Source organism: Pseudonaja textilis, chromosome 6 (assembly GCF_049901715.1).
Source record: "Pseudonaja textilis isolate UNSWEBS1 chromosome 6, rPseTex1.2, whole genome shotgun sequence".
In the NCBI taxonomy this organism is placed as follows: domain Eukaryota; kingdom Metazoa; phylum Chordata; class Lepidosauria; order Squamata; family Elapidae; genus Pseudonaja; species Pseudonaja textilis.
Genome location: NC_141995.1, coordinates 21,162,430 through 21,182,783, shown reverse-complemented (window position 1 = coordinate 21,182,783; position 20,354 = coordinate 21,162,430). Strand labels below are relative to the sequence as shown.

Sequence of the window (20,354 nt, the reverse complement as noted above, 5' to 3'; positions counted from 1 at the left end):
TTTCCAGTGCAGCTGGATCTCTCTATTTGTGGCTTTTGTATTTCACAGAATGTTGTAGTGGCAATCCCAAATTTTGTTATATAAAAATGTGAGTGCTGCTTGAAGGATGATGGGACACATGCACCTTCAGTTTTGTGATGACCAAAATCTGAGTAGATGAGGTGTGATTTTATGTTGAGCTAGTTGTACTTAAAATTGTAAATTTTAATTGGCAAGGGTTTTTTTGTGCAGGGGCCAGAGACTGTGATGCCACTAATATTTTATCCCCCTTCTCCACCTCTTAATGTGCCCTTGCACTTGTCAGTTCTGAGCAAAGTCATTTGTTCCAATTAACCTTACAGCCATGTGCCATTATAGTTTAAAGGAAGCATAATTTGCATAATTTCTAATATTCATTAACCTGCTTTTCATGTGGACTACATAAGCTGCTATAATGAACGTATAAATTCATGCTTCCTACCAGTCATGGGATTCAAAATGTTTTATCACCGGTTCTGTGGGTGTGACTTGGTAGGCGTGGTGTGGCTTGGAGGGCATGGCAGGGGAAGGTTACTCCCTCCTCTGTCCACTAACCTGCTTTCCAGCTCCGTTCTCCTGTGCAGGACAACAAAAGAAGACCCAGCCGATCAGCTGGGACTTGGAAGGCATAGAATAGATGGGGGCAGGGGCAGTCAGAGGTGGTATTTACTGGTTCTCTGAATGACTCAAAATTTCTGCTACCAGTTCTCCAGAACTGGTCAGAACCTGATGAATACCAGCTCTGCTTCCTACCTAAGTTTTTTACTCTGAACCTGTCTCCACTGTGTGTTAAATATCCTAAAGCTTTATTGAAAAGAATTTGTCTGATTAGACTTTCAATTTCATATGGTGTTTCAATTTTTTAAAAATTAATTCCTTACTTGATTCCCAGAAACTATAATATTGGTTCCAATATATAAATATATATTTAATATTAAAACACCTATGGATAAATAGCTATAGGCTGAGAATGAGACTTTAGACTGTAGACTTTTGTATGAAAAATAATGTAAGTTATTTATTCTCCATAAGAGGGCGCTATTGCTTTGCCTTTTAATTTATAGTACTTTTTAAAAAAAATATCTACATTCTATCTATTTGAAAACTGCTACATCTTTTGAAAGATATCAATTTTTAAGATAGAAATATATAATTTATTAAGGCTAATTATTGACTCTCTTATTCATGGTTGGCCAAAAATACAATTTCATTTTATGAAGGCTGGAAAAGTATTCATACTTTAGGGACTGAAGTACAACGTGATAAATATTAAATTAACATTAAATGCATCATCACACAGAAGATGCAGTACTATGCTGTCAGTCCTATAAGGTAGATCAGAGCAATAAACCAATGATACCTATGTCTAAAACTAGTTTTATAGGAACAGCAATAGTGACAAAATCTTGCAAGGCTGAATCTGTAGACACTCCTTTGCTTTCTCTACACGTAAGGAGCTAGTTTGAGACATTTACAATGGTTTCTTGGAATGGGCTCAAGACTCATTTCTCTGTTTGTTGCCTTGGTAGTGGCTCTTCCTCTTGTCCTCCAGGGCCATTAAGTATGACCTCTGCACTAACTGTATAAGATTGATTTTGGTGTATATATCTTCCAAATTCAAAAGCTTTTACATTGCTTTAAGCCTCTGGGAACTTGTATGGAACAGCAAAAAGGCTGACTATTACGCATGCCCTGACAGTCTATTGGTAAGATTCAAAATTATTTTCTGAACTTAGAATTCTGTAGTTAAAAAAAATAGTGTTGTCATTTTACAAATACGAAAAGAATTTTGGGCATTCTATAGCTATGCGTCTCCATACATGCTCCAATAATTATTTAATGAAGAAAATGAAAATAGGGGGTAATTAATCTCATTATTGCATTTTGTATTAGATGGTCAAAGTACAAAATTTAAAACTCTATTTGCAACAGTTCTTTGCTTCAGATTTTCTTTTATTAAGAATACATCTTTATATCGGAAGAAACTAGAATCTATGTGAAGAGCTTGCTATGTTTAACGTTCATCCTGTAAGCAGAAAAGAACTTTGTTTTCATTTGATTAATATATTAATAAGGTATCAGCCCAGGGTGGGATGTTACTGGTTCGGCCCGGTTCTATAGAACCTGTAGCTGTGAATAGCAGCTGACACCAAACTAGTTTGGTGTTTGGCCCACCCGCCTGCCTGGGCTCTAGGCTGCCCTTTATTCCTGCTTTTCCCTCCTCGGCTGCTCTGCGCAGCACAGCTGAGGTTGAAAAGTAGGAAACAAGAGGATTTTCAAATGCTGCGCATGGAGTGCAGTGCTTGTCAGCTGTCCAGGCAGCACAGCTGATGATTTCTTGCAAGCACTGCACACACGATTGTCCCCAGTTCAGAGAACCGGCAAATCACTCCACTGGCTGGCCCTGCCTCTCCCTCCCCACTCACTCCTTACCTGGCATGCGAGTCATCCAACTTGCCTGGTTTGTAAGTTGCTATTTTTCTTTTTTTTTCTCTCCAACCATTAGCTGTTCTGCTCTGCCAGGAGATTTAGATTCTTGCTTTCTAGCTAATCTAAAAGCAGAGCCAAACTTTCCTTAGGACTGAAGCTTTTCAGTGCAGACTCAGTTAGCCAATTGCAGATAGAGAGATCTCTAAGTTAATCTGTGATTCGGTGAGCAAGTCAATCTGCCTGCTTTTGGGTAAAAGTTGCTTTTTTATATTAAAAAATCAATATTTACATACATGGTGTGTTATGAGTTAATTTTGTGAGTTTGCTTGCTAGCAAATTTTATGTGACAGACTTAGATAGCTGATTGCAGATAGATAGATCTCTAAGTTAATCTGTGATTCTGTGAGCAATTCAATCTGCCTGCCTGTTTTGCCTGCTTTTGGGTAAAAGTTGTTCTTTTTTATAAAAAAAAAATCAGTATTTACATAAATGTTCATAATATTTACATATAAGCCATGCCGACCCAGTCACATGACCACCAAACCATGCCCAATCATCAAACCATGCCCATCTAGTCACATGACCACCAAACCATGCCCACAAATTAGGCCACACCCACAGAACCGGTTGTTAAGAAATTTGAATCCCACCCCTGTATCAGCCCCTTCAAGTTAGGCAAATTGAGGAAATAGATGCAATAAGAAATATTAGAACTCTACTGATATAACAATATAAGAATCTTGAAAGTCTGATAGTATTTCTCATTCCTTCCTTAAACCAATGAGAATTCAGTTGGGGCAATCTTTTTCTTACACTGTTCTGTTTTTCTGAACTAAGCCCATGTTTTCTTAACTGTTGCCACATATTTTCTTCAGGGCAACCTCCACAGTCATCTGCATAAGGTTAGCATTTCATAATGAAGCCAAACATATAATGGCTAATAGATCCTTGAATCTATCGGAAAACTGGTTGATTGTGTGTATCGAGTTGGTAGCAACCACACAGATGGATCTTCTCTAAAATTATCTGTTTCCAACCTGGTCCCCCAAGTCTTCCAAGGGTGCAGTCATTGCTGCTAAATTAAATACATCCACCTTATTGCTGGTTATCCTTTACTTGGGTTTCCTTCCACTCTTATCAGCCTTATGGACTTCTCAAAGGACCTACCCTGTTTCTCCAACAATACGGCCTCCCCCAATAGGAAGTCCCAGCATGTTTTATAGGCATGAAATTAAGCCCCTCCCCCCAAATTAAGGCCTATATTAAAACATGCGAAATGGGGGGGGGGGGAATGGTGGGGGGCTTGCCGTTAGGAAGTACTTTTGTTGCACACCCGGATATGGTGCTGCCTGCGTTGACCCCAATATGAAGTGCCCCACCAATGCCGAGGTCAACATCCAAACCATCGCTGCCCGCCCACCCGAAGATGCAAGGGGGGGAGATTAAGTCACCCCCCAAAAGACAGCCTAGCCATTTTTTCGGGGCTCAAAACAAAATAAGACCCGGCCTTAATATATGTGGAACACGGTACATTTTCATGTAATGTGAACAAATATAATTTGAGTCTAGTCATCTGATCCTCAAGTAAGAACTCTGTATTGATTAGTTCTATTATTCATTTTTAGCAGATCATTTTATGTAAAGCATATTCTAATTTATATCATTTGTATCATTGCATATGATTTGTCAAAAAGGCAATAGTAAAGACATAATAAGATGAAGGTAACAGTTGGGAGTCACTCAATTATTGCAATCTTGGCACTCTCAATTGTACTCTTGTCCATTTAATGACCACGAGATCACTTAACAACTACAACTGGGGCTGTCAAGATTGTTGTTGTTGAGCAAAGCAGCCATATGATGTTTCGCCTACTGCTTTGTTGGACAACAGAGATTTCAGTCTCAATTGTGATAAATCAAGGTTTACCTATAAATAAATCCAAGTAGGATTTTCAGCCATTTAGTGGAAGAACATTGGCGTGCACATTCGCTGGGCTGCCCTGGGCCTTACCTACGCTCTGCAGCATCCTCTGCTTTTTATCTGACAACACTGCCTCTCCAGTGAAGGGCTGAAAATCTTGCTTGGATTTTGGCTGCTTTTCAACTCTGGGACTGGCTGAAAGAACTCTCCGCTGAAGGATCCGATCTGTGCCTGCTTGCATGAAGTTGAAATCCTTTGGCAGGGAAGTCTTTCAATCAGCTCCCAGAGACAAGAGGGAGGACTCCTGGCAGACAGAAGCAGCCTGCAACTTTCCCCACTAGCTTCTAGGGATGTAGCAGAGAAGATTGCAAATGGCAATCACATGATCACGGGGCGCTTGGCAACTGGTCATGAGTACCAATAGGTTGCTAAGCACCCAAATGACTATCATGTGATATGGGGGGGCATGACATTTTCTGATGGTCAGAATTGCTTTTCAGGATATAGCATCTTCTCCAAGTCATTATTAATTCAAACCATTGTTGAGTGAACAATTGTAAGCCGTATTCCTCTACTGACATTATTAGAATTCTGTTAATCTTGTAGTGAACCTTGTCTGCTAATATTATGGGGTAAGTATATAAAGTATACATATTTAAGTGTGTATACACTTAAATATTTATATTTGTTTAGGCATCATCAAAGCTAACACCAGCCAGAGCACAGAACAACTCAACGAAGCAGTGCAACATTGAAAGACATGAGAGAAACCTGGCCCATAGAATTGCCAAGAGTCAGATATAACTGAATGGATAACATCATCATCACATATATATGACATTTTCTTTTTCATAGTAAAGATACTCATAGATGATTTCACAGGTCTTTTTTAATTCCAAATAGAAAAATTTGGTGTTACCCTTTACACCATTTATGTAGGCATGCTCTCAAGCCTACGTGGAATGAATTCATACAATCATGCATGGAAATATTTCTTGCACATAGATGTGAAAGGCCAAGGATTCCGTCTACAGGTAGTAATATCCTTTGCTAGGCAGTTTAGAAACTTACAAATGAAGGCGAATATATGCCTCCCAAGATAATGTTGCAGGATCCAATCTGGGTCAGTCACCGGGACCATTAGTTTTGTCTTCCGAGCTTTTGTACTCATAGTGCAGCCCATCTTCAGGAAACTTCTCTCTAGCATAGTGTCTGCTTTGGGCTGTTCTCTGTGTGGTATTTATATGATGTATGTGGCTTTTTAGATGTTGACTGGGGTATTGATACCTAGTCATTGGCTGTTGTTTGCTTCTGAAAAGTACTCGTCTCCTGAGTACTAGATAAGCTGCTGATAAATCAGCCCTCCTAAACACTACTCATAGATCCACCTTTCTACAAAACCATTTTTTTCTTCAATGCAGCAGTTGTGAGGAACATGTTCTCTTTCTTGAAGGGCTTTTTCCAGTCAGTTGATGTACCTGAGGCTGACTCAGTTTCCTCGCCATTAACTCTGACGTAATGGCTATTTCTCCCTGAACAAATGGATATTTTGTCTTCGCAGTAGCTAGTGAGTTAATGTCAGGCAGAAGTGGGACAGCCTGAAGGTGGGAGGAAAAAGGAATCCACCCATTTGAAATATTTCATTGTTTTTCACAAATTTAACTGGGTCAAGGAAACCTCAAACAAAGACAAATTCATCAGTTCTCCGATCTTGTTCCCTGAAAACAAATGCTTTTAATGCTTAATGTTCATTTTAATTATAAGGATGTTATTAATTCTCAGGATCCTAGACAAAAATGCATGACATTGTGGGTGGATGAGTGGGTAGAGGGAGAATGAATAAAAAGAGTCTGTTTATTTTATTAAGATTCAAGTTTTCCTATCAGTTGTGGATTTTGTTTTCTTTTTAATATTTCGTAGCTGAATGTGGTAACAGACAAATAAGAGCAATATTTTAAGATTATGAAAACAGCACCTACATAGATAGTCCTTGACTTACAACAGTTCACTTAGTGACTGTTCAAAGTTACAAAGGCATTGAAAAATGACTTATGACCATCTTTCACACTTAAGACTATTGCAGCATCTCTATAGTCATGTGATCAGAATTTAGATATTTGGTAACTGACTCATATTTATGATGGTTCATGTGATCATTTTTTGAAATTTTCTGACAAGCAAAATCAATGAAGAAGACAGATTCAATTAACAACTATGTCACTAACTTAACAACTGCAGTGACTCACTTAACAACTTTGGCAAAAAAGGTGATAAAATGGTGCAAAATTTGCTTAACAGCTCAACTTAATAAGTTGAGGACTATCTGTATAAACATACCTTGTGTGTGATAAACTTTCTGTTTTAATGATTCCTGATTGCATAATCTCAAATAACTGTAATAGAACAATTCTGAAAAGGAAATGCCAATTTACAATTATTTGTTTTGGAGTAGTTAATTTGGTTAGTAATCCTGACACAATATAGCAATAGCTTAGAGTTATACAATACCATTTCACAGTGCTTTACAGCTTTACTCTCTAAGTGCTTTTCAGCATATTGCCCCCAACAATCTGGATCCTCATTTTACTGATGTTGGAAGGATAAAAGGCTGAATCAATCTCGAGCTAATCAGAATCAAACTTCTGAACTGCTAGCAGCCAGCAGTCAGCAGAAGTAGCCTGCAGTACTGCATTCAATACCATCATTCCAGACACTTTTCTAAGTAGATTAAACCCTGAACACACTTGTAAGTGAATCATAAGCTTCCTAACAGACAGGAAGCAGCAGGTGAAGCTAGGCAGAATCACATCCAATACCTGTACAATAAGCACAGCCCCCCCTCCCCCAAGGCTGTGTGCTTTCTCCGCTTCTCTTCTCCCTTATATACCAATGACTGCATCTCAAACGATCCATCTGTTAAAATACTGAAGTTTGCTCATGACACAACAGTGATTGGTCTCATTCGAGACAACGGTGAATCTGCATACAGACAGGAGGTTATACAACTTGCCTCGTGGTGTAACCAGAACAATCTGGAACTGAACACACTCAAAACCGTAGAAATGGTGGTAGACTTTAGAAGAAACCCTCCCATACTACCACCTCTTACAATACTAGACAACACCGTATCAACAGTAGAGACCTTCAAATTTCTAGGTTCTACTATATTACATGACTTAAAATGGACACCTAACATCAAAAATGTCATCAAAAAAGCACAACAAAGAATGTTCTTTCTGTGCCAACTCACAAAGCTCAAACTGCCCAAGGAACTGCTGATCCAGTTCTACAGAGGAATCATTGAGTCTGTCATCTGCAGCTCTATAACTGTCTGGTTTAGTTCTGCAACCCAACAGGACAGACACAGACTTCAAAGAGTAATTAAGACTGCAGAAAAAACAATTACTACCAACCTGCCTTCAATTGAGAACCTGTATACTGCACGAGTCAAAAAGAGGGCTGTGAAAATATTTACAGACCCCTCACATCCCAGACACAAACTGTTTCAACTCCTTCCCTCAAAACGACGCTATAGAGCACTGCACACCAGAACAACTAGACACAAGAACAGTTTTTTCCTGAAAGCCATCACTCTGCTAAACAAATAATTCCCTCAACCCTATTCAACTATTACAAAGTCTGCACTACTATTACTGTTAAATCCTGTCATCACTCCTTATCACCCATTCCCTCCTCCACTTGTGACTGTATGACTGTAACTTTGCTGCTTGTCTACTTACAATTTATATTGATTGTTTCCTAGTATGATTGATTGCTTATTGTACCCTATGATGATCATTAAGAGTTGTACCTTATGATTCTTGACTTCTGATAAATGTATCTTTTCTTTTATGTATACTGAGAGTATTTACACCAAGACAAATTCCGTGTGTGTCCAATCACACTTGGCCAATAAAGGTACTCTATTCTATTCTATTCTATTCTATTCTATTCTATTCTATTCTATTCTATTCTAACCACTGAACCATCATTGCTCAAATCTTTCTTTGTTGCTGTATGTATTGTGAAATCGTGTATACTTTCTTCAGTATTGCTTTTAAATGGAATCAAACATGTTTCAACAGTCTGTCCCCACATACATATAGTTCTACATTGCTGAAAAAGTCAATCAAACCTTCTCAGTAAATAATATTTAAGGTATGCAAAAACAATTATGATAATTAGAATCATCTTGGAGTTTTTCCAGACAGATTGCTCATGTCGCTATGTAAATGATCGTGACAAACAAATATTCAAAATAGTTTCTCATTACATGTACTTTCTGGCATTCATATTCTATGTATCACCCACTTCTGCGGGGGCAGAAAATGTTAGGATGTTTACTGTTTATGACAGTATTTCCCAATCTTGGCAATTCTCAAAATCTGTAGGCTTCAACTCTCAGAATTCTCAGCAATGATTTTGGGTGATGAAGGAATTCTTACAAGTTGGCTGTTACAAACCTGGAGGAGCCCATGTTGAAGGAGGTTGGATTATACCAACTAATAATTTATTTTCCTGCAGACCTGGCAATTATAACAATTATTGCTTTTGTCATTTGTCTACAGTCTCTCCCATAATTTAGTCCAGTTTACTTGTGCCTATGTTTTTGGCACTATAAAAAAACTTTGCCTTGTTATATAAAGGAAACTAACCTAGCAGTTTGCTTTTCATTCTACCTATTTTCCATCCCTATTTGTTTGGTATAAACAGGATTGAAGGATAGTCTGGGAAATAACAAAAATCAAAATCACAGAAGCAGGCAATAGTAAATCACTTGCATGGTGTTGCCAAAATGACCACACAGTCATATACATGTCAAAGTCTTTACCGTCAGCAATCTGCTAATTGATTAGACTGGAAGTGCAAATGGATGAATGACTGTGCAGGCTTTGGAGCTCAGCTGTATGTTTCATAACTATCTCAAAATGAGGTGGAAAACAGCATACTTCACTAAAGTACAGAAATGAAGAGGTGAGAGAAAGTGGGAGATGCGAGAAAAATACATTACATCCTTTGAAAGCTGAAGGATAAAATATTTGGTCTTGGTGCTTTTAAACACCATTCTTTACACGGTCAAGGGTAAAATGTGTTGACTGATTAATGATGCCACCAATAGGTAATTTTCTGAAGAAAATCCAGACACTTTGTTGCATGAAGATAAATTGATGAATAGTGTGCTAGTCATGGAAAAGTTAATAAATTTTGTTTAATTGGCATTCTGGATAAATGTTCAAAGGCAGTTTGTTGAGTTACACCATTTTTTTCCAAAACAAAGCCAGTGAGATCATTCTAACCTTGTAGTATCCTCTATCGTTTACAAGTAATGGACTGAATGTTATGCTGTTGAAATAATGGAAACTAAGCTAATGATCTGCATTAGTAATATATTCAGACTGATGTAAAATATAGATATAGATGACTTTTGAAGGATATAGCTCTGCTTAAAAATCAGAGTTTATAAATGAAATGCTTATAAATCAGAATCAGTCCCTAAGAAATAGCTCTTTTTATAAAGAGAGAGAGAAAGAGAGAGAAAATACTGCTAGGAGCATCAGATTTGAATAAGAACTATTATTTCTTCAGTAAAGCAAAAAAAAAAAAATCACTGTCTTCATGTCCAAATATAATTCTGTTCTGTATTATTATTGATAACTTATTATCAATAATAAATGATGTTTACCAGTATGGCAATAAATGTTGCCTTTCAGTGGCTTTTAAATTTCCCACAATACAGCTTACATGTTAAATTACCTGTGCTTAATCTAAACTAAAATTGTTGATCTTAACCACTAAAAATAAATAAATATTTATAATTCTTAGATAGGTTTGCTTCAACAGTCATAGCAAAGATAATCATGCTGTTTGGGTCCTTGTTGGCTAAATTAAAACTGTAATTTTACTCAGCGGTGAAATGAAAGTATTCCTTCTTTGTCCCAATTATTACTGGCCTTGCAGAAAATAAGATCCAGTGGGAAAACCATGCGTGTTCATTCAGCATTCCGTGCAACTTGTATCTTATAAATCATATGACCATGAGTTTCTGTGCAAGAGCATTCTGGACAAAGCTGGTACTGGGAACTCTTTTGGAATAGCTACTGAATCTGGATTATGAAAAACCTTTCTATAATACATTTTTCTCCTTCCCTTTCATTTATGCCCCAGCTGCTGACTGCTATTTGGACATCAATACTTTTCACTGAAGTATTAATTAACTTAAAGATTCTTGGCAGTTTCTGTTCGTAAGACTTGGAAATCTTATTCCAAGAAACCATATTTCTGTTTAAGTCCTAGAAACCATATTCTAATTATATAAACATGTCTTGCTGTGAGATATGTTGTATATAAAGGACCCATTCTGGCTTGAATTTGGTTAAACCTCTATTATACAATTTTGCCATAGCAGCATATTCCATTTTGGTTTAAGCTAAATATCATCAACAAGGTTTCTCTTTTCCAGTGTTGTGCCAAGTTTATATTGCAACTGTCAACATCTACAGTATCTTAGTAAATTTGTTATATCTTTCATTGATGCTTTTGGAATTATACCAAATAAATATATATATTGTTTCAATTCAAATTTTCTTTTTAGCATTTTATAAATATTTTGATATATTTCTTTCCTGTACTTTTGTGGTTTTTACATAACCACCACATGTGAGAAAATGTTCCTTTTGATTATTGTGGCATTTTCTACAATTGTTCTATGTTTTGTTTTGTTTTTGGCAATCATTTGTTTATAGCATTGTAGCATTGCCACATCCTCCTTCAAATTGTAGCTTGGAGTAAATTTTATTGACTTTTGTCCTATAAGCCTTTCATCGATCCACTGTAATTGCTTCTTTGAAGTTTTCCATCCATTTTTATCATGCACCTTTGTGCTTCCTGTGCATTGTTTTCAGTACCAATTTGTAAATAATCCTAATAAGTGATTTGGGCTATAATCTTCAGAGACTCCAGGGCAAGGCTGTCAAACTAAATTTCACTGAGGCCACATCAAGGTTGTATTTGACCTCAGGGAGCCAGGGTAGGCATGGTGAGGATGGGCATGACCAGCTCAATGTCATTTGGGTCAGGAATGCCTGTGGTGCTCTGCCATCGAAAACGGGTTCCCAAATTCTATTTTCAGCTGCAACGGCACACTGCAACCCTCTACCAGCAAAAACAGGTTCCCAAGCTCCGTTTTCAGCTGCAATGGCCTCCTGCAACTCTCTGCCAGTGAAAAGGAGCAGCCCTCCCAAGGTCTATTTTTGCTGGCAGAGCAACAGAGGCCGATCCTTTGCTATTTCCAGGGTCGTTCTGTGGGCCAGATCTAAGTACCCCATAGGCTGGATCCAGCCACCAGGCCTTGAGTTTGACATGCCTGCTCTAGGACATGGGTGTCAAACACAATTGCATCACGTGACGTATCATGACTTATCATGATTTTTTTTGCCTTTGCGGAGCCAGGGTGGGCATGGCCTGCATGTGATGCATCCAGTCCACAAGCTGCCAGCTTGACAGGCCTGATCTAGTTAGGGTATGACTATCCTGAACTCTTGCTCCTCCTTTCATCCAGCTTGGGACTATGCAAACTCTTAAAAACCATTTCATTGTCTCCTGGGAAACCAGGTTGCTCATGCTCCTCCATTCTCCAAGTGAACATTCCAACATGTGCTTTTTTACCATGGAAGCCCCTGATGCATTTTGTTTTTAGTTCTTGTGAAATCCTAGGGTTGTTTGTGACACAGATTCAAAACTCTTATTTAAATAACACAAAGTGTTTTCTGACTCAGGAATTCTTTTTGCTATCATATCAGGGACAGTTGTACAGCACAAGTCTAGTAACCCTAATTATAAAATGTTCAGTTTGGACAACATTGGGAAGGTCATCTAGATTAAATGAACTGTTCTAGACATGAATATCTTTGTTCAGTAAAAAGTGGAAACAAACCTGATCTTCTTGACTCGTTACATTATGCAGAACAGTAATAACTCTCTGAAAGCTCTAAATTTGCCAAAAGCAGCCAAATTGCGATCTGCCTGAGAACTCAGCTGCTATATGCAAGGTAATTTATCAACCTGCAGCCAGGTGAATAAAGTAGCTGTTGACATAATAGCATAAAACTTCTGAATAATTCATGTCAACAAGGAGCAATCATCATGCATCATCTACCACAAACTAATATTCACGGGAGTCTCTCCCATAGGTTGTCATCATCACCTTACAGTTTTGAAAACTAAATCATCTAAACAAAATAACATGTAATATATATTGTAATTTATTTTAACATGATAATTTGCTTTTGATGACATGTAACAAGTCCTCAGGACCCATTTGTGACCTGTCCTTGCAGCCAGGCCTGCAATCAAATGAGTCAGGACTTCATTACAAATAGCTACTCCTAGGGCAGTTCTATTTTTAGCTGATGACAATAACAATTTCTGGCGTAAGATATTGATAGGTATGAATGCTACAAGATATATCCAAAGTTATCTTGTTGTCATCATTTATATGTAGAAATTTTTTTTTGCTAATCACATATTGTAGAATGGGAAGTAGAAACAGTTTTTCGGATTAATCTATTTCATAACAGACAAACTGCAGGGAAATGGAGTAATATCTAAATATCAAATCTGATTAAACACAGAATAATGATGAGGCAGAAAACTAAAGTATCAGAAGTATTTATTGCTGTAAGTAAAGGCCACACTGAACACTCAATGGATTTTAGCAGTGTTGATGGTCCTCTGTTGTGATGTATAGATTTATAGAATTTAAGTCTTTTGTGATCCATTTCACAATTGAATCAAAATTCTTGTAATCATGTAATAATACGAAGAGAGACACTGGAGAAGTATCAGTAACTTGGTTGAAGTCTAGTGTTTATGTGTTTCTTTTCATTTGATCTAAGCCATCTCTCCCCAATGTGGTTTTGTATTTTTATATATTATAAAAACCTTGCTTTATTTATAGGAGGAATATTATAATTCTTCTTGTGCACAGATTATTGACTCCCATGGTACCAAAGTTATCCATGAATATATCTTCGCGTTTTGTTCCTGTTTGATTTCCTCAAGGACGGATTTATATCTAACATAACACAAATTTTACACAAAGTGTAATAAAGACATATTGATAAATATAGATTAGGTGAAAGCTAATTTATATTCACCATTATATTCATGTCTGGTTTTTTAAAAATATTCAAAATTGGCTTTCTCTATGGAATTAATTGTCCATTCCGGTACTATAATTTCATACAAAATCTGAAGTGGTTCACTCTCAATTCTTCATTTAGAAATTTACTCTAACCCCAGATGCTTGCACATAATCTGTCTATCTTGTTTCAACAATATTGAATAACATCCATTTCTGCAATAGCATCCTGTGAGCAGGCTTTTAAATCTAATAATCTCAACTGAAGCACGGCAATGAAAATGAGAAACTAATTACCATTGCAAAATGGTGAGATATGATACTTCAGAATGATGCATTTCAAAAAGAAGGCTTTTTAGGTTCCATAGAGTTAGCAGTATGTCAGAGCATTAGATAAAATTGTTTGAAACAAATAAATATAATTTCATTTTTAATCATTTAAGCTATCCCTTGTTCAATTCCCAAGTCATGAATTCTATTTTTACATAAATTCCATATATAAAATCCTAAAATATATTGCATATAAAAACTAAAAAAAATCTTTAAAATCTTTAAAGATTTTAAGACATAAGTTAGAATATCTTTAAAATATCTTAGTAATGTCACGTTATCATTTTTAGATATTTTAACTCAACTAATGTTCTATGTACATCAAGATTTCTAAGAACCTAAAGAAATCTTTATCAAAGAAGAATAGCAGTTGTTATGTAATAAGCTTTGAGATCATAGGAAATGCTATGGCCACCTTGAATAGGAGGCAGGCTATCAAGGTTATTAGTGGGCAGCTTAATTCTAGCTGCCCCAGATGGCTATGCGAAGTTGTCAGCATCCAATCTTAATCAAAATTCTGATGATTGGGATTAGAAGAAAAACATTGATTGGATTCAATGTGCTAGAAATTAGATAGCCCTGCCCACAACCTGCCTGGGCACTGTGGATATACTCTGGTCTGTTAGTTACTTTACCAAAAGAAAACAGTTTAGAAGCACAGAACAAGTTGGATGGCCAAATAAAGTTCATTCTTAGTACCAGTATTATTAACAGCAATAGCAACAGCACTTTTATATACCGCTTTACAGTGCTTTACAGCCCTCTAAGCGGTTTACAGAATCATCATATAGCCCCCAACAATTTGGGTTCTCATTTTACCCACCTTGGAAGGATGGAAGGCTTGACCCTGATGAGAGTTGAACTGCCAAATTGCAGACAACTGGCAGTCAGCAGAAATAGCCTGCAGTACTGCACTCTAACCACTTTGCCACCAAGGCTCATTAATAATCTGGGTTAGATTATACTTTTGTGCAGGTGTAGCCTACAGGTTACATCCTAAATCTTCTTTGTTTCCTGGCTTACAGTAGCAGAAGAGGCAGAAACCATTTTTTGGAATCTTTATGCCTCTTAGGTAGACGCCTGTGTCATTACAGTTGCTCACAATGTCCCTTAAATTGCTTTTCCTTCTTTCCTTAAAAGCATCCTGTGACTGAAATTTAATATATCAGAACTGACAATCTAACCTAGTTCTAATTTTAATGCATCTAAAAATGCAATATTCTATTGGAGTGTCAACCAGGATGCCAGTTTTCATATATAGTTTGCAAAGTACTTGTTTTATTATCTTATCAGAATAAGAAAATAAAAAGTGCTGAATAAATGTTTCTTCTATATATACTGAATTTTTAATTGTTAGAATGAGAAATTCTGAAAACAAAATTTAGTCAAGATTTTTTAAAGTTGCAAATCATGTTATATTACATCAAGCACTTACATTCTGAAGCCATTTTCTGGCTGACACAGATTTATCAATCTGGAAAACAGCCAATAAACCTTTTGGTCCTTCCAAGGTTATAGCGATGCAATATATTGAAGGAATCATGCACGATGGTAAATCTGCTAATTTTATAAAACACTCTGAAGTATTGGTTTACATGCATAATAAAGAAATTATATTATAACTTTCTCCTATTGGACATTCTTGAAAAATATTGAGACTCCCAGACATTTCCAGGTTGAAGAAAGCTGCTATAAGCCATTGAAACACAATGAAAATAATAAAAGACACTATTACAACTAAATGAATCCAATCTCTATTTCATTATAACTATATCCTTGTAAACCATACATTATTTCTGGAGTCTGAGGAACAATTTTTCTATGGTCCTCATTTATGCTTTCAACTTTCTATCAATACCATCCCCTTTTATTTGGAAATGTATGATGCCAAGAATGTATTTTTCTTTCATAAACAGGACTTTTCATAAACTTCAAACTTTCTATAATGTTTGAAGAATGCAATTAAATTTAGTCCATTAAGGAAATTAATACAAGAACTAGTTCAGGAAACTGCAACAGTTATGATTGCTTAAATATGGTATTCAAATTAGAAAATTGCATTTATTTATCCAGAATGTAAAATAATATTAGCAGTTATCTGCAGCAATTTCAGCCATGCTTGCTGAAGTTTCCTTCATGAAACTTAGTGGCTGTTGAAATAAAATACCAGGGTACCTTTTGCAACATGGTGGTCATTGGAAATATGCCAATTCTTCATATCTCCATTCAGTACTTACCTAGAACAGAAAAGACACATATTAGACCTTTAGAACTTTGTTAGAGTATGCTTCAATCTCAATGAATATATATTACAAACCTTGAAGAAATGTTTTACAGGTAGTTCTTGACTTAGGACCATAATTGAGCTGAAAATTTCAGTCGCTATGTTAACTTGTGAAGCTTCCCTGACCTGCTTCTGAGTTGCCATAGGCAGTGGGATGGGAAATTGCGCCTCGTAGCTACATTAAGTAATTACTCTTCAGTCATAACATGACGCAATATTGACAAGCAAGTCAAGGCCATCTTCAACGGATTCCAGCAATGCCTGGAGGGAGTAACTTCCACAACCCACGAAATTACCTTATTGGGGAATGTGATGGGTGACATACTTTGGGGGGAGGGGGAAACAGGGTCAGAGGCAAGGCGCAAAGGGGATGAAGTCAGAGTTGGCTTCACCTAGGTAATGCTAACATGGTGCTCCTAATAAAAGACTGGATTTTTATTGCCAAATAGCTTGAGACTCTTAATTGTGTTAGGGTACTGGTCATAATTCTGACATCAAACCGATTCTCCCAAAATTAATGTTGAGATTCTTGAGCTAAGTGAGAGTTGTCAAGTGAATTTTGCCTCATTTTATGACCTTTCTTGCCACAGTTGTAAGTAAATCACTGCAGTTGCTAAGTTAGTAACATGGCTGGTGAGTGAATCTGACTTCCCCATTGACTTTGCTTGTCAGAAGTTGACAAGTAGGGTTTATTCAAAAAGAAAATAAAAGAGACCGAAAAAAGAAAAATAAATCCCTACAAAAGGCTGCAAGAGGGGCGGTGAGGGAGAAGACATCCAGGCAAGCTGGGACATAGGGGAGGGAAAGAACGAGAGATGAGAGAAGCTGAGATGGGAACTTCTTGCAGCCTTGGATGGGGCCCTCCCTCCCTCTCTCCCTTCCTTCCCCTAACAAGCGCCTGAGACCGTGTGCTCCTGGCATTAGGCTGCTGCACCTTCCCCATGGCCCCACAGTCCCTGTGATCTCTCATGCTGGTAGGCAGAAGCAGCTGCTACCCAAATAACTGTGTTGCCATCAGTAAAATGTGACCTAGGAGCATCATCTACCCTTGAGCACTCACTGATGATAACATACCCCAAATCATCAGGATGATCTCTCACAATGGCCTTATATGAAGCCACTGGGAGATACAGAGCAGGGGAGAAAAAGGACCTGAACCTTGTGACACTCCACACATTGGAGACCATCACACCTGCAATGTTCCCATACAGTTGAGCAAAGTGTTTGAATAAAGTGATTCACAGCATGCCAAGACACCAACGAAGTATCTTCTTAAGAGGTCTGTAGGGGACGTGCATAAGCACACCAACGTGCCTACCATCCCTGTCCTATTGTTTCTTTTCTTTTATTTTTATTTTTCTTATATGTATCCATGTATTCATAACTATGTTTTTACTTATACCTAGTATCTTGTAAGCAATTGACAAACATAAATAAATAAAAATAAAATAAATAAATATCTTTCTTCAAAAAAGTTTAAAGCAGCTCTGCCTGAAAACTATTCTTGACTGCTTGTGTCTGTGTGTACAGCCACTTCAAATCGAGGCATGATGTCAAATGCATGTATCATCAATGGCAGTAGTTACATAGATGAGATTTCAATAGCTAGGACTACGTTCATATATACTTTCCTGTCATCCCCAGAGCCAATCCAGTGTAGTAGTTAACGCAGCAGCCTAGAAACCAGATGACAGTGAGTTGTGGTCCTGTCTTAGGCACAAAGCCAGCTGGATGACTTTGAGGCAGTTATTTCCTCTCAGTCCTAAGTGGATGATAATAGCAAACTACTTCTGAAAATGTAACCAAGAAACTTCATGGATTTGTCCAGTCAGTTGCCAGGAGTCAAAACTGTCTCGAAAACACAAACACACACCTCCCCAGAAAATGTTTATCCCTGCAACAGCTCTGGGGATTACAAGATATATCTTGCATTCAGATATCTTGACCAGAATGGAAGGAAGAAGGAAAGAATCTGTAATTGCCCCCAAGGCAATACAGGAGAACAAATACAGGCAAAATAAAAGAACATAAAAAGTGTTCTCAGTGTGACTGGCATAGTTCCTAAATTGAAAGAACTCTTATGCAAATAACCAAAATTTCACACCTACTGCACAAAAGCAGTATTGCCTGTAAGATTTTCTTATTCAGGCTTTGAATGACCTAACTCCCGTTATTCCTTTTGAAAAAAAAAATATTGTATTTGGTCAAGCCTTTAAAAATAGCTATTGCTGCCAAGTAAAGCTCAATTTCTTTCTATTGGCTTGGTTTTAAAATGCCCTATATCTTTAAAAATGTGTTTGATTCAATGCTTGTTTTATGCTTTCCTATTTGGGATCAGCAACACTTCAGAGTCTGGGTATGGGCAACCCAAGATCTTGGTCTCAGCCTGAGATCTCATGTAAAAATACTGAAATATTATGAAAAAAAAATTAAGCAATCATACCAGATTCCTAAACTCTCATAGATGGTCAAAGGTTTCTGACATTTAACATGTTTTAGGCAAGCAGAACCATGGCTTCCAGATAAGCACTAACTCTGTATTTATATACAGTAATCCATTATGAAAAGCTGCAAAGATGGAATGTGGATAGCACTTATTTTAAAACAAGTCTTTTTTTCCCCCCTTCAGCAGTTGGACACTAGCAGATACCTATTTTTTTAACTATCAATACCATTTTGAACATCCAATACAAAGACAAAAGGCGTAATGCTCCTGTCAGAATCTGATTCCGAGGGGGAGGCTGAGCAGCTGACAGGGAGTGGGAGTGTGGCTCCATTGGCTGTGGAAGAAAGTGGAGAAGGGCAAAGGCTGGCTGGGCAGAGCAAAAAGATAGAGCAAATCAGAGGGAATTCAGAGGAAGACTCAGGACCACCCCCTCTTCATCCTAGGGCATGCAGGGAGGAACAGAGAAGGGAGCAATGTGAGTTGTGTGGCTTACGGGGAAGGAAAGGGCCCTGATTCCCTTCATTAGCTGCAGCTGGGAACACAGTGTTTAAAAAGGAAAGATACGCACAGCAAAGTTGTTGGAAGCAAATCATGAATTATCTGTTATTGTCAAGGCTTATCTGGGTTCCTGACGTCTTCCCAACTGTGTGTGTTTTGTTGGCCTTTCAACCCTAGAATTCTTATCCTGCCCTGTCAAGTTAATTGCTGCAGCATGGTTTATGTGGATTTTTATTTACAGTTTGTATGTACTTTGTTTTCAGACTGAATTTCCTCCACTTAAAGACTGTTCTTGGGAAAGTTTTTTTTCTCCAGCCTCAGGTAACCTGGACATTGGGGGCAAAGTTGGAGGTATTAAAGTGGCTCTTCTTGCTTATTTGACTGTGTTTCCTTTGTGCCATGCCCTGGGTAAAGGTATGTCATAAAAGGTATGTCATAATTTGACACAAAACAAGTGAATGATATTTCACTGGAATGTCTTCTAACACTAATTCTAAAGTATTAATTCAAAACTCATAAGATATTGGAAGATAAAATATGTATCAATGGCTGATAAATAAGAGTAGGTGGTGGTCGTGGCGGGTTGTGCACCAGTTATGCCCTTTCCTGGATTAGCGGTCCCTACTCACACTCACTCACTTCCTGTCTTGATTATTGCAACACGCTCTATATGGAGCTGCCCTTAAACAGCATCTGGAAGCTCCAGTTGGTGCAAAATGCAGTGGCCTGCATGGTTTTTTGCAGACCCCAGTGTGCACAAGTGTCACCTCTCCTGCAGGCACTGCATTGGTTGCCAATTCGCTTCAGGGTGCAATTCAAGGTGCTGGTAGTCACCTTTAAAGCCCTTCATGGCTTGGGACCAGGTTATCTGAGGGAACGTTTCCTGCTAGTCACATCTACCCGACCCATTGGAGCAGGGAGGCAGGGAATGTTGTGGGTCCCATCCCTGAGGGTGATACACCTAGTGAGACCCAAAAGAAGGGCCTTCTCCGTAGTGGCCCCCTCTCTCTGGAATATCATTCCTCCAGAGATTAGAATGGCCCCCACTCAAGCACTCTCCCGGAAGGCACTGAAGACCTGGTTTTACCAGCGGCCCTGTGGAACCCAGAACCATCAAATGATCTGCTGTCGTCAGGTCAGGGGGTGGGAGTTGGGGGTGATTTTTTTTTAATTTTTTTTCCAGATTTTGTTTTATTATACTTTATTAATTTATTTGATTCTCTTTGTTAGTTTTTATTGTTTTTTATTCTTATTTTTTGTTTTAAATATGGTTTTACATTGTGTAAGC

At 37.7% G+C, this 20,354-nt stretch overlaps 1 protein-coding gene across 2 annotated transcripts in view; it reads right to left on the bottom strand.

Moving 5' to 3' along the window:
• ANK2 (ankyrin 2) overlaps positions 1–20,354 on the bottom strand; it is a 276,460-nt gene that overhangs the window by 210,813 nt on the left and 45,293 nt on the right. Inside the window, exon 2 of one of the 2 annotated variants that reach the window (XM_087935982.1) lies at positions 16,014–16,075. The exons of the other annotated variant lie outside the window; for it this stretch is intronic. Within the exon in view, the coding sequence (XP_087792108.1) occupies positions 16,014–16,034 (21 nt within the window). The 5' untranslated portion in view covers positions 16,035–16,075. The remainder of the gene's footprint in view (positions 1–16,013; positions 16,076–20,354) is intronic. 2 annotated transcript variants of the gene reach the window in all.